At 49.6% G+C, this 14,412-nt stretch overlaps 1 protein-coding gene across 1 annotated transcript in view; it reads right to left on the bottom strand.

Annotated features, from left to right (window-relative positions):
- Window positions 1-1,145: 1,145 nt before the first annotated feature.
- grin2ca (glutamate receptor, ionotropic, N-methyl D-aspartate 2Ca) overlaps window positions 1,146-14,412 on the bottom strand; it is a gene marked incomplete at both ends in the record, with an annotated part of 43,202 nt that continues 29,935 nt past the window's right edge. The window contains 7 exons of the mRNA XM_079747068.1: window positions 1,146-3,062; window positions 5,295-5,527; window positions 6,288-6,475; window positions 7,170-7,330; window positions 11,360-11,589; window positions 12,656-12,781; window positions 14,317-14,412. The exon at window positions 14,317-14,412 is cut by the window's right edge and continues 58 nt beyond it. Coding sequence (XP_079603194.1) covers window positions 1,146-3,062; window positions 5,295-5,527; window positions 6,288-6,475; window positions 7,170-7,330; window positions 11,360-11,589; window positions 12,656-12,781; window positions 14,317-14,412 — 2,951 coding nt within the window. The remainder of the gene's footprint in view (window positions 3,063-5,294; window positions 5,528-6,287; window positions 6,476-7,169; window positions 7,331-11,359; window positions 11,590-12,655; window positions 12,782-14,316) is intronic.

Here is a 14,412-nt window from a genome sequence, read left to right as displayed (position 1 = left end):
CATCCCCCAAGGCCTTTATCAGCTTTTATCTAATTTAAGCTTATCTCCATATATCTTAAAGCTAATCTCTTAACTTTGTCTCTTCACCGTATCGCCTCACCTTATCTCGCCCCCACCCGAAGACATCAACAAAATGGACAGAGGAGCCGATTCCAAAAGGCTTGTGAGAGACAGCCTCAGTCCTTTATTAAAGAGAAAGTGTAACAATGGAAATACAGACGCAGTTATTCATATATATATATGTATATATATAGTAGTTTCCCTTTTAAAACTGGGGTCCAAAACGCGACAAGATTCTGTGTAGACTCCAGAGGGTGAAAAAGCTGGATCAGAGAGTAGACCACATCCGGGAATGCTGGGCTGGAAAAGCCTCTGGAAGACGTTCGATCCCATTGTTTCACTCTGAAAATGAGTCGCTTATGAATTTTTAAATAATTTTTTAAATGAAATTTAGAAAATACGTTCTTCTAAATTTAAATGACAAAACGTACCGAAAACGAAAAAGGAAGAATATAAATATATATATATATATATATATATATATATGAACTCGTTCCCAGTGAGAAGCAACCGTATATATATACCTTCCCGGATCTCCCACACACACAGCAAGACAGCGTTTCTAAAATAATCCTTTAAATAATAAGCCATTAGATTAAATTGTATTAAATACTATTCATCAATTCCTTTTTTTTATTAGTTATTATTTGTGACCGCCCTTAATACTTCCCCCACCCCCCCCCATTCACTCAGCATGACGCAGTCCCATGGCCGTTACATATCCATCCATCGTACTGTCCTCTGACTTCCACCCCACCCTCAGTACACCCCTCCCACTACACCCTCAGCATACCCCTCCCTCCATCCCTCAGTACTCCTCTCCCTCCATCCCTCGACTCCTCAGACCTCCCTTTGGTGCAAGTACCCCCATGTACTCTCTCACTGCAGCCAGGGTTGTTATTGCACTAATGTGGAGAGCAGCATCCGCCCGGTTCCTGGAACAGTTTCGATTTTTGCTTTGACCAGAGGTTGAAGATGGCCCTCCTCCTCCTCAAGCCTCTGAATCCAGAGTGTTGAGTCTAGAGGAGGCTTGGCTCCAGACTGGAGACCCTTCGGCTGAGTCTAGGGGAGGCATGGGGGTCCCCTCACACCTCGGACTCCAGGCTGGAGACCCTCCCCCAGGGCTTTGGCACAATGTTCACCCTGTGGGCCACCAGCACCTGGCGCCTCTCCCTGTTCCCGCACGCCCCTCCCAGCTCCTCCCGCGTTCCCGAGCCGTCGTAGCTCCGCATCAGCACGCTGTTCTGGCCCGGCCCCCCCGCCAAAGCCCCCCTGTCTGCGCCACCACCACCGCCGCCGCCGCCGCCGCCCCCAGCGGCCGCGCGGGCCTGCGCCAACGCCACCGTCTCGGGGCAGTGGGCGTGGCCGACTCCGGCGCCGCCGCCACCGCAGGGGAACAGGTGGCAGGCGTCCTTGGTGGCGTCGTAGAAGTGGGCGTGGCCCTGCGCCAGCGGCCCCACGTACACGGGCAGGTCGGTGTAGGCGTTCAGGTAGGTGGAGTAGTGTCTGTTGTGCACCACGGTGGCCGAGGACGAGGAGCGCCGCAGGGTGGCGGTGGCGGCGGCCGTGGGCGGCAGGTTGTGGAGCAGCGCCTCGCGGTACGACGGCAGCCGGCCCGTGGACTCGTAGTACCGCAGCTTCTGCTTGTAGGGGAAGGAGCCCATGTGGGCGGGGTCCAGGTAGGCGGGCTCGGCCGCCAGGGGGAAGCAGGACAGGTTGTTGCCCAGGCTGCCGTACATCTTGTGCGGCTGGGCGGCGTGGTGTTTGGGCTGCTTCGCCCGGGCCGCCGTCACCACGCCGCGGGGGAACAGGTCCGGCACCTCCCCCACCAGCGCCCGGGAGGCCGACGCCCCCGCCGCGCCCGGCCCCGCCCCTGCCGAGGCCTTGGTCTCGTCCACCTGCCGGATGCGGTCGCCGCCCCAGGTGGCCTTGAGGAAGGAGGCGCGGCGGTTCATCTTGTCCTTCCCCAGCAGAGGGGCGTCGTCCCCGTCGGGCTCCGGGTACGCCTCCGGGTACGGCTTCATGCAGGAGTTGCAGCTGGCGGCGTGGCCCGGGTAGTGAGCAGCGGCGGCGGCGGCGGCGGCGGCGGCGGCCGTGGCGGTGGCCACCACGGGGGCGTGGTTCCCCAGCAGGTGATTGGCCCGCAGCTCGGCCAGGCAGGCGGTGGGCTCGTCGTAATCGTTGGGGCGCGGCCCGCCGTCAAACACGTAGCTGTGCGGCCGCTTCTTGCGGCTCACGCAGTCGGGCGGGTAGCTGAACTTCCTGCGCAGCGGCCCCCGGTGCTCCACGTAGATGTCGGGCACCTGGAACTCCCGGTAGGGGAGGTAGGCGGAGGAGGAGGCGGCCGGCAGGTGGTGGTGGTGCCGGGGCTGGCTGTCCAGGTAGAGCCGGCCCCCGCTGCCCCCGTGGTGGTGCAGTAGGTGGTGGTGGTGGTGGTGGTGGGGGGTGGCGCCGCCGGGGGTGCCCGGGTCCCGCATGGCGAGGTGGGGGCTGCTGAGGCTGGAGATGGGGAGGGTCCTCTCCAGCATGTGGGCGGCGGCCCCGCCCCCCCGCGCCGGGAGGGTGTAGCGCAGCGGGACGGGGCGGGGCCGGGCCTTGTCAAGCAGCAGGGGCTGGACGAGCCCGCTGTCCCCGTAGTGGCCCCCGCCGACGCCAGGCAGGGTGGGCGTGAGCGACCTCTGGGGGAACATGGGCGGGTGGTCCGAGATGCTGGAGATGTAGGGCACGCGGCCGCCGTGGCACATGTCCGCGGCCGAGGTGGCGATCCGGGGCGGCAGGCCGCCGACCCGCACGCCGTCGGCCCCGCCCCGCCGGCTCCAGCTCTCCAGCGTCTTGGTGGCGTTGTCCAGGGAGTTCTCCACGCGCGCCGACGACACGATGTCCTTGGCCGTCTTCAGCATCTTCAGCATGTTGGCCTGCGTGTAGTTGGCCGTGACGTCGGGGTTCTGCAGGCTGCCGTCGTGGTCGCTCTCCTCCACGCCGTTGAAGCAGCTGTAGATGCCCTGTATATGGAGTACACAGCGCACGTTAGGGTCCTTCGAGGACCGGTGAACGCCTGCCGGGGTAGGACCGTAAGCATGGCGCCTTTGTTCACATCACAACCCCTCTTACGCACCTATTGTATGTTGTACGTCCTGGCACTTAATGTACACACTTATTGCACTTAAAGTGCCTTGTACTTAAAAATAGTACTGAAAATTGTGCAGCATTGCTTGGCACTTGGTTCTATTAACATCCTTGATGTACCGACATCGATAAATTGTTGTTTCTCTTTCTTCTGACAAATGTGCTTGTAAGTCGCTTTGGATAAAAGCATCTGCTAAATGCCCTTAATGTAAATGTTAATTACAAAGCATGTTTTTTAATTATGTTGACCCAATCCAAACATTGCTTGTAGAGCTTTCCGTGGAGAACGGCGAGGCAAAGTGCTTAACCAGTTAAAAACCGCACAGAAAGAAGAAGAATTGAGCTTTAAACAATTGCACACTCATCAAGATCAATTTGAGTAAAGTGCTTGGCTGGGAATACAACGTGAGTATCTGCGGGTACATCGCCTTTAGTACCACTTACTGTTTTACAACTATTAATCCTTTGGCAGATGCTTTATCTAAAGTGTCACGAATAGTAGGTATGGGTTTTCTGATGCGGAAAAACTAACCCGAAACATAACACTCCCTCACCCTTGGTATAGAGAATACGCCTGGAATTGTTCACGCTATAAAACAAGTTCAAATGAGAAAAGTTAGAAATTATGCGCATGGCACCTGGGTTAGGTATACGGCCTCGGTTATTAGTATTTATGGTGTTTCAATGCCACTTCAAGCTCATCTCTGAGTTCCCCCGGAGAGATGAAGTGGGCACAATTAGAAGGAATAGTGTCATTAAAAGAGTTAGATGGCGTTGTCACACCGCCGCCTCTGAGAGCTCCATCACCGGTGTTGTGAAACATCTCAGCCGTGCCACTCGTTCCTCACAACTCCTCATGCGTGTCGAAGAATGAATTGCAGATCGCGCGCCTGCTTTGTTAGATTCCCCTGTTCTCCATTTCCATCCCCCCCTTCTCGGTTTTTGTTTAACTTTCAAATATGGATGTTGATGCAGAATGCTTAATCTCCACCTCTTGCTGCTGTAAACACTCTCAGATGAAGGCTTTGCAAATGGGGCAATTTAAATTCCCTTTCTGAGGGATCAAACTGCTCACAGGGGTAGGTGGTTGTGTTTACTCGTTTTAGGGCAGTTTTCTCATTTGATGGTTCATGGTTCATCTGATTATGATTGGCGTTAGGGGTTTTGTAGTCCTCTGCTTGTGTTTGAACTACTGCACGACGGCCAGTAGTTCTGTAGTCTTAACATATGGACTCCTCAGCGAGAAGACTGGACGTGTTTTAACTGAGACTGTATTTAACGGGACACTGGGTGGATTAAGTCACCTTAAAAGTGCAGTTATCCGTCACACTTTAGCAGACACAAACAAGGGTGGTCTTATAATGCAATGTCCTAAGTTATGGATCGCCACGTACATCTATACGTATAGGGAGTACATACAGTATATTTATACTACACATATATGTGCACACCTGCAAACACACACACACACAAAATAAATACATCCACATACAAATATTATTTCACTCCTTCAGCAGTGGGCTGTCTCTGACCTCAGCTACCTGCAATACCTCACATAACCCCCTCAAGCATTAATAAAGCCTTGATCATTCGTCTTCTCCAGACATTATTATGCGAAGCGAGAAGCGATAATTGAGTGGTTTACAGCCCGTGACCACCCAGTCGGGACATATTGACGACCCTGGGATTCTGGAGAGAGCGGGACGCTTGTGTGACGATGGGTCAAACCCCTTTTTCTTATACTTTCGGAAAAAGACAGTAGAGTGAGATGATGTTGTTTGTTTCTGGGTTCTCTGATGTAATGTCTGGAAATATGTGCATTTAGCACTTTACTTTCTAATTTTCTAATAGAAATATAAAAAAATATTTTTTACTTTGAAAAACGCTGTTAGTGTCTCGTGTTCACGATGAGGAGGCATTTATTACTGAAATTATATGGCTCGGTTTTTATTAAATTTGCAGTAAAACGTTGTCACTGGTATAATATTTTATGGATGGTCATCACCACATTGGTGATGAAGGTTGTGAATAACAATGGGTGCCGATTCATCCTCAACTCAACACAATGTCGTCCAATGACCTTCCCACCCTTTCAGTCCAACACTCACCCTACTGATGCCCAGCAGGAAGTCGAGGCGGTCCGAGTCGCGCACCGAGTGCCGCAGCTTCCAGTAGAGCAGGTGCTCCCAGGAGAAGACCAGCAGGCTGAGGCCCATGGCCACTAGCAGCATGTAGAACACCCCGGCCATGTTGTCGATGTCCAGCTTGGTGCTCATCACCTCCTTCTTCTCGTTGCGACAGATGCCCGTCAGCCACACCGTCTGCAGCTTTTGCGTGTCGCCTGGCGTGGAATCAGTCGCTCGGTGAATGACGTTTGTTTTGTTTAGGCAAGGCAAGGCAAGGCAAGGCAACTTTAATTCTGTAATACTTTTCATACAAGAGGCAAGTAAAAAGGTGTTCTTTTGGTGCGCAAACATGCAAGTATGATAACGTGCTAAGTACCCTAACATGTTAAATACCGAATCATGCTAAGTTCCCTACATTGCTAGGTATTCTTGCATGCTAACTATCTTAACATGCTAAGTACCCTAACAAGTTAAATACCCTAACATGCTAAGTTTCGTTACATTTTAAATAACCAAAAATGAAAAAGTTCCCTCGAATGCTAGCTACCCTAACATGTTAAAAACCTCAACATGTACCCTCACATGAGACAGGCTACAAAATGGATATTTGGGATGATTTGGGTTGTTTTGCTGGTCAAGTGCCTCTTGGAAGCACTAACATACCTTTGTTATTCATTAATTGAACCTTCATTTACCCTCTTTATTCACCCTCTTTTAGTACATTGACATATTGCTAAGTACACTGCAACACTAAACACCCTAAAGTGCTAAGTACTCTCTCCCTGTGAATAAGTTGTAACTACTGAGACGTAGCTGTAGTGCACCACCTCCTTCCAATTTCCATTTGCCCTTCAGTCTCACCGTGACACAAAAAGGAACAAACTGCAGCGACACACACCATCGCCAGAGCCTCTGTGCTGCCGAAGGGCCCTGTTTTACAGTGAGGGGCCGGTAATTCAACACAGTGCCGTTTACCATCTGCTAGGAACTGAAGCAGCGCCAAGTCGATGGGACGCTTCCACCGGGACTCCTTCTGCAGGGCGATGCCGTAGCCCGTGGTGGCGAAGACCTTCCCGCTGCCGATCGTCACCAGCTTGCAGCCCTCGTCCTTCCCGGCCATGTAGTTTAGAACGGCCGCGTCGTAGATGAACGCGTCCAGCTTCCTGCAGGAGAGAGGGCCAAGGGGTGGAGAGGATGGAGGGAGACGATGGAGAGAGGGAGGGGAGAGGGAGGAGAGAGATGGTGGAGAGAGAGGGCGGGGAGAGAGAGGGTGGAGAGAGGAGGGGTAGGGGATGGAGAGAGTGGATGGAGAGAGAAGGGGGTAAGGAGGGGCCACAGGGGAAGGTATGTGAGATACTGTTAGTGGAGGTGTTTTGAAACACCTTGTTATCAATCGATACGTATGCGTCATTATAGAAATTGTTGAAAGAGAAAAAATTTTTACAGCTGTATATGCCATTTAGTGGAAGCTTTGATCCAAAGCTTCTAACAATACCGCAAGGGCATACAAGCCCTTACCCGGGTAATGTTAACAGTAGAGCAGATAGGAATGTTTATACCATTAACAATCTTTTATAGTGTTTCAGTTTAATAATCAAGGGCAATAAAATATTCTCTTTGAAGAACATTTTCACCTCCGGTTTGTTAGCAGTAAAACACAAAAATAAAATCTGATATCCTGAACACGTTTTCCACTCAGCACACTTAACACATCCGCCTTCGCTTTTTCCATCCCATTTTTCCCTCTCCTCCACTAGTTTCCTGTTTGATAACCTCCCTTGTGTTTCCTGGTGTAATAATAGCCCAGGTTTTTTCCATCTCCTTTCCATTGCGTCCTGTGTGCTGGCAGCCACCTACCCTGTTTTCAGACTGTTCAGGGCGTCCTCCACCCCTTTCTGGTTGTACTTGACCATGTGCGAGTGCATCTCCGGGTAGTTGCTCCTTATGTTCCTCTCCGTGCTGCCATTTGGGACTGTCCCAAAGCGGAACGGCGGGTACTGCTCCTGCGGCTTTTGAAACTGTACAAAAAACGGGGGGGGAAAGGAGAATGCAGTCCGGAACATTCCCGGTTAATGTCGCTGGTTTGTAATGCGGACCTCGTCAGGTGAGGAACTAGATGAAAACTGTGATTGAAAAATCCATATGTTTCCTTTTAATCATCTAAGCTTTGTTTCCTATTCCTTGTATTGTCTAGCCACCTGTTCCTAGTGTTATCTAACATTCATCTCTGTGTTCACAATGGAGCAGGGATCCCCTTATGCATTCTTCTACTTGATGAGAACACAGGCAACTCTGTCCTTTAGGTAAACATTTCCCTGATATGATGATGTACAACTGCATTGTTGGAAGTGGGGAACTGTTTAAATAGCTCTGTGAAACTATCCTCGGCTCACTGATTGGGAGGAGACTAGTTTATGCATATATTAGAATAAGTTAATTGTCTATAACTATTGTGTGCGTTTTTGCATTGAGAAGTCTCATCTGTCCTAGACGCAATGTTTCGCAAATAAACTGCCACCACAAAACGCAGGTCGGTTAGATGGATAGATAGATGCATAATTTATTGATCCCCAGGGGAAATTCTAAATCGGATCATGGTGGCTTTGATTTGAAACTGTAGAAAACGGATAGAGGGAAAGCTAAAACAGCATCTCTGCATGTTAATGGCTGTCTGTTATAATAATAACTATGTCACGTGCCGATATCAAAACCACGGCCGAACGCCGATCTCATGTTGATCGCTAGTCCACCATGTCTATATATTTCCTAATGCATGGTGGCAAGGATCAGATCAGAGAACGAGCATATGGCTGAGATTTGGTCGACTTGTTCCCCGATGCACCATGGTGCCGTTCTACCGGTTCAGTTTCTCCTCCTCAGTAGAGTGAAGAACCTGAACCCGAAACAACAAAAAGCCAACCTTTGATCTGAAGCAAAGAGAGATTAACACGACGCCAGCAGCCGGCGAATCTGCTCAGCATTCAGCCCGCCCCTCCCTAAAGTCAAGAGTGCTGTACGGTAGGCAGGAACGTTTATCTCCCTCTCTCTCCCTCTCGCTCTCTGTTCATTTGCACACTTAGATCTATGACTGTGGGACCCAGGCTATCAGGAGCGGAGTCGAGCCAAGGCCACGGTTAGCTCCAGGCTTCTGGAAAAAATAAACGATTCCCCTCTTCCTCATCAAGACAAATGCCATACCTCAACTCATCCATACATACGACGCCTTAGGGGTGGGGGGGGGCTGGGCCATGTTCCTGTTAATACGCCCATAGAGAGAGGACAGGCGTGGCATTACTGACGTTAGATAACCGCTGCCTTGTTCATTAGCTCCAGACGAATGTAGGCCAGTAAAAGGATGGAAATCAACGTTATCTTCACGGTATCCCTGCTGTTTGGTTAGAGTGGGATCATGGATGTATTGGACATGGATGCTCAGAGTTCACCTAGACTCTGCATAGCAACCCCCCCCCCCCCCCCCATGTTGTACGTCCTTGCACTTAAAAAAAGTACTTAGCATGTTGTAGCATCTTATCCTATCCTAGGTGATTGTTATTGCTCGGCACTTGGTTCTATGAACATTCTTATTGTACCCACAGTGATATATTGTTGCTTCTCTTTCTTCTCACAAATGTACTTATTGTTAGTTGTTTCGGACAAAAGCGTATTTTTTTATCTGCAAACTGCGCTAAATGCCCTAAATGTAAATTGTAAGAACGGGAAACACGGGCCCACTTTCATTATGCTGGACACAAGCGCATGTTTTTCGCCGTAGCCGGGAGAAGCAAGTCTAGGGGATTGATTTGTGGGTTGTGAGCCCAAAGCCCTCTGGGCAGGTCATCACTTTCTACCCCCCAAGAACCAACGCCTAGCCTTGGGTTTCATGGTCAAAGGTCAAAAGAAATCAAGGTCGAGGAGAGGCGCTTGGAAGATTGCACTGCGCCCTTGTGGTTACCATGGTGATGAGGCTAACCGCACTAACACTGGTTTAGAGGACGGGGGATGGCAGGGGACTGCGGGTGTTGGGGGCGAGGTGCTGTAGTTGTGATGGTGAGGAGTGCGATATGAAGACCTGGAGGCTCTGGTTCCTCCTAGTAGGACTTCTAATGACACAGAACGTATCTCCTGCTTCACGGTAGGACGCTCTTTTACGAAGGATATGACAAAGTAAAAAAAAACACCTTTACATTCCAGCAGACACTTTTGCCCAAAGCGGCTTCCACACATACAGACATTCACAGCGGAGGCAACCATGCAAGGTGATGTCTTGCTCAGGGAAACCTCGACACCCGGCTTGCAGGTGCCGGGGATCGAACTAGCAACCTTCCGGTTACATGTCAACCTACCAACCTGCGCCGGGGATCGAACTAGCAGCCTTCCCATTACACTTCAACCTGCTCTACCTCCTGAACCGGGGATCCAACTAGCAACCTTCCGGTTACAGGTCAACCCGCCGACATAAGCATGGGATCGAACTAGCAAGCTTCTAGTTACAGGTCAACCCATGCTACCTCCCTCTACCTAAGCCCAGACCAATATATGGACCATGTAATCAGAACCCATATCCCTCCCTCGTTCTGTCACCACCACCCGCACACTAGAGGGGTCCGCCTCCCGGCATTCCCCTAATATTTACATCTCTCATTCTGCGCACGCGACCAGCGGAGGGCATCACCCGCCTGATGACGTCATAAATTACCCCCCTAACACAAGGACTCGGCCCCGCCGCCAACGCGACCACACGCAAGCTCACACCGCGACTTTCAATTAATCCCAGGAAGGTGATCGCCACGACGACCACTGTGATGCAATCGCACGTGTGACCCCCGAGGACCATCTCCGTGACGACGCGTCCTCACAAGCACTTGGCGACCAAGGTTGTTTCCTATTGGCCCGTTTGCCGAGTCGGGATGATTCAAGACGAGTAAAAATAGAAAGTGAACTGGAGTGGACTGGCAGGCTTTGAATGACTTCTTCAGACTTTTTTTCTCTATACTTTTTTTCTGCATTTCTCTCTTCTTCTGTCCCCCTCTCTCTATATGTCTGTCTGTCTCTCTCTCTCTCTCTCTCTCTCTCTCTCTCTCTTTCTCTCTCTCCCCCTCAGCTGCATTATGTGTATTCATCTCACCCTCCCTCCAATTCTCAAACTCATTCTCTCCCTTGTTCCCCATCTAACACTCTCCCTCCCTCTAATGGGTAATGGGTAATGCAGCCGGTCATAGGAGTGGGTTGGGTTTAATCTCTCTCTCTCTCTCTCTCTCTCTCTCTCTCTCTCTCTCTCTCTCTCTCTCTCTCTCTCTCTCTCTCTCTCTCTCTCTCTCTCTCTCTCTCTCTCTCTCTCTCTCCCTAATCCCCTCCAGTCTCTCCCAGGAAACTAACCTAATGTCTTGTTTTGGAGGTTCAACAGGAACTTACATCCCCAGAGGAAATGTGTAAATTGTTTTTTCATTGCAGTGTGATGTTGTGACTCTGAGTTTAGGTTGTGTTTCTCTTTCTGTTTTTTTACTACATGAAATACACACATTGTAAACACACTTTGTACACAATACACACACACACACACACACACGTGCACACACATCTACAGACTCATATGCACCACTCCAAACTAAACCCACACACATGCGAGATATAGGGGAAAGACAATATATACAATAGATACAATGATCTCTCTCTTACTTTCTCCCTCCCCTTATCATGCTCTTTTCTATCCCCCCTAACCTCCATCTCTTCCTGATTCTATCCCTCCCTCTCTCCCCATCCTCTCTCCCTCCCTCTCTTCCATCCTGTCTCCCTCCCTCTCGTCTCATCCTCCCTCTCTCACTCCCTCTCTCTTTTCTCTCTCCCCTCCCTCTCTCTTATCCTCTCTGCCCCCATCTCTCCCTCCCCGCCCCCATCACTCCCTCCCTTTCTCCCTCCCTCTCTCCTTCCCTCTCTTCTCATCCTCCCTCTCTTTCCCCTCCCCTTCCCCACTATCCATCAAACTCATACGACACACCCCCTCGAAAACATCACCCCCTCTTCCCACCAACCAGCCAGCAACCTCTTACCTTCTTGTCGCTGAGGCCGGACACGGTGTCGATGTACTGCTCCTGGATCATGAAGGCGGCCAGGTTGGCCGTGTAGGAGGCCAGGAAGATGACGGCGAAGAAGGCCCAGACCAGCACCATGATCTTGCTGGTGGTGCCCTTGGGGTTCTCGATGGGCACCGAGTTGTTGAACACGATTCCCCACAGCAGCCACACCGACTTGCCGATGGTGAAGGTGGGGCCCCCGGGATCTGGAAGAGGGGGTCAACGTAAACGGGCTGTTCACGTGTTTGACGTTTGCATTGCATGAGATGTAGTTGTTTAGCAGATGTTTATCCAAAGCGACTTGTGCTTGAGGCTGAGAACAATCGAAGCAGAGGATCGATACTGGAGCCGCTCCAAAGGGTAGAGTTATAGCCCCGCAACGCCTCGTTTCTCATAAAGCAACCAGACCGATAACAGGGTAGCCAAAGGAACCTGTAGCGCAAGGTCAGCCGTTGTTTATGATTCCACTCGTCAAAATAAGTTCTGAACTCCGAAAGTTACAAATGTTCAATGACATTTCGTTGACAAGTCATATTTGAAGGTTCATCTTGTATTTAGCATCAAAAATGCCCAAGTCAAATAGATGACATAGGCAGATAGTGGTTGTGGAATGTAAAAAGTCTCACTGATTGGCTTAGGATAGAGCCCATGAGGCGCAGCGTATCAGCGGCGTTAGGAGAGTAGCTCTCGGAATATATCACAGTTTTGAACATATCACAATGGTACAGCTCAACGGAGTGCATTCTAGACTCCTAGTTAGATAGCCACAGAGGTACCAGAGAGAGGAACAACATGTAGAACAGGACCACAGTGTGCCTGACCGGAAGGGAGATCTAATCCAGCAGATGGTATGGAGGTCAGAACAGCGGGACCTCCAGTATATACCGGGATAGTAGCGTGTGCTAATTATAGTTTAATGAGGGCTACTTGGTGCTATATATGGGACAATATATGCTAGGAGGGATGGGAGGGGGGTGGGGGGTGTTAAATCTAATAATTTATACATTAGCGGGCTAGCATTGCAGCATTCTAATGTGACATAATATCGTTGTTGTTGATAGCGTGTTGGCAGGCATACTCCTATAAAGTATTATATTTAACCCGCAGAACTTGTGCTGCTGCTCACGTAGAACTTTCCCATCAGGTAGAATATAACGAGATTGGAGTAGAGCATTTTCTGTATAACCTAATAGTATGAGCAGATTCTCTCTAACGCCCATGGTTCCCCGGTGACAGTGAGGGGGTGTGGAGGTGTGTTGGGGGGGGACTGACCTTTGGCGGAGATGAGGCTGCGGTTGTAGCCGACAGGACTGCAGTACTCGAACACGAACACGGTGATGGCCACGACGGTGAGACACATCACGAACATCATCACCCAGACGGCCGGGCTGTAGGGCTCTGGAGGGCCCGAGGGACAAGAGGAGACGTTAGGGACACAGAGTACGAAGTGGACAGGTATGGGACACAGAGTAACAGGACACACAGTGACAGGACAGTAAGTTACAGGACAGAAAGATATAGGACACAAAGTTAACAAACACAAAGTTCAGAATCCCGAGGTTATCGTGCACCAAGTTACAAATCACAAAGTTACAATACACAAAATAAAATCACAAAGCTACGAATCATAAAGTTACAATGCACAAAATAAAATCAAAAAGTTACAAATCACAAAGTTACACATGACAAAGTTACGACACCCATGTCAAATAATAGATTAGAAATCACAAAGTTACGATACACAAAGTAAAATAACAAAGTTAAGGCACACAAAGTTACAGGACACTAATCTTATAATATGAGGTCTGGGGTTGTACTGATTTCTGATTGGTTAGCACTCACATTCTCAGGAGACTGCATGGTTTCATTCATTATTTGGTGTTTATATTCTCAATGTAAACTCCATTTGGTCCGTGTGTGTGTGTGTGTGTGTGTGTGGTAGGGCTGGTAACATTCCCCAGAAATTAAATTCGAATATTGGTCTTAAAAAATGGTCCGAATATCGAATATATTCGAATATTCTTATTAATTAATTAATTATTTTTTCCCCGCGGAGAATAGGACTTGTTATTGTAACAGTACCCCATTATATCATACAGTTTAACAATCCTATTATTAACAGTTCCACGGGAAGGGACTTGATAGCGTGGATTTATTTCGTGGATAAATTTCTGAAAACCTACGTCGTCAACTATACTGATTGGTCGCATGTCTTTGCAAATGAACTCCGTTAACTTTTTAGTGATGGCCTCTTGTTTTGCAGCGGGAAGAGAAGTGGTCGGGCTGTAAAACGCTGTTAGCTTGGGTTGTTTGGGAAGCGGGCCGTCTGCTTCGTCTTCACCAACTTCCATTCGGTCGGGTGAACAACTATTAAATGCATCCTCAAATTTGTGGTAGTCGAGTGATATGCCAGTTCCGCATCGCATAACTTGCAAACAGCCTTGGATTTGTCGACAACTTTACCTCCAACTGACCAGAATCCAAAAAAGCGCCAAACAGTACTTCTTAAATTATCTGGCTTAACAATCACTTTGTCCGTGGTGGAGTTCTTGACTTCACCGGATTCCATTTCCCCGGTTTGTTTTTCGGGCTCGCTGGTTTGTGTTTCATACATTTTCATACATTTATCGGTGACTACAGTGAGGTGGGGAGGTGGAGGTGGTGGAGCGCAGTCTATGCTACCTTGTTGTGACATGTGACTGCAGCTACACGCAGGCCAGTAAGCGACGCACCATGGGACACAACGGAGGAGAATCAATGCGCGCGCTGCCCTGAGCAATAAAATATATATTTTGTAAATTATTCGAATATTCATTTTCACGTTCGAATATACATATTTTTCCCATATTCGAGGAATATCCGAAATTCGAATATTAATTTACCAGCCCTAGTGTGTGGTTGTGTGTGTGTGCGGTTCAGTGTTTCAGACCCACCCAGGAAGGCGGAGGGGGACACGGTGCCGTTGCTACGGGCGACCATGACGCTGATACCCGTCTCCACGAAGGGCACGGAGAAGTCGATGATCTCGG

Source organism: Pollachius pollachius (assembly GCF_949987615.1).
Source record: "Pollachius pollachius genome assembly, chromosome: 11".
In the NCBI taxonomy this organism is placed as follows: Eukaryota; Metazoa; Chordata; class Actinopteri; order Gadiformes; family Gadidae; genus Pollachius; species Pollachius pollachius.
Note: the sequence above shows the minus strand (reverse complement) of the source record. Positions and strands in the feature narration are given on the sequence as shown.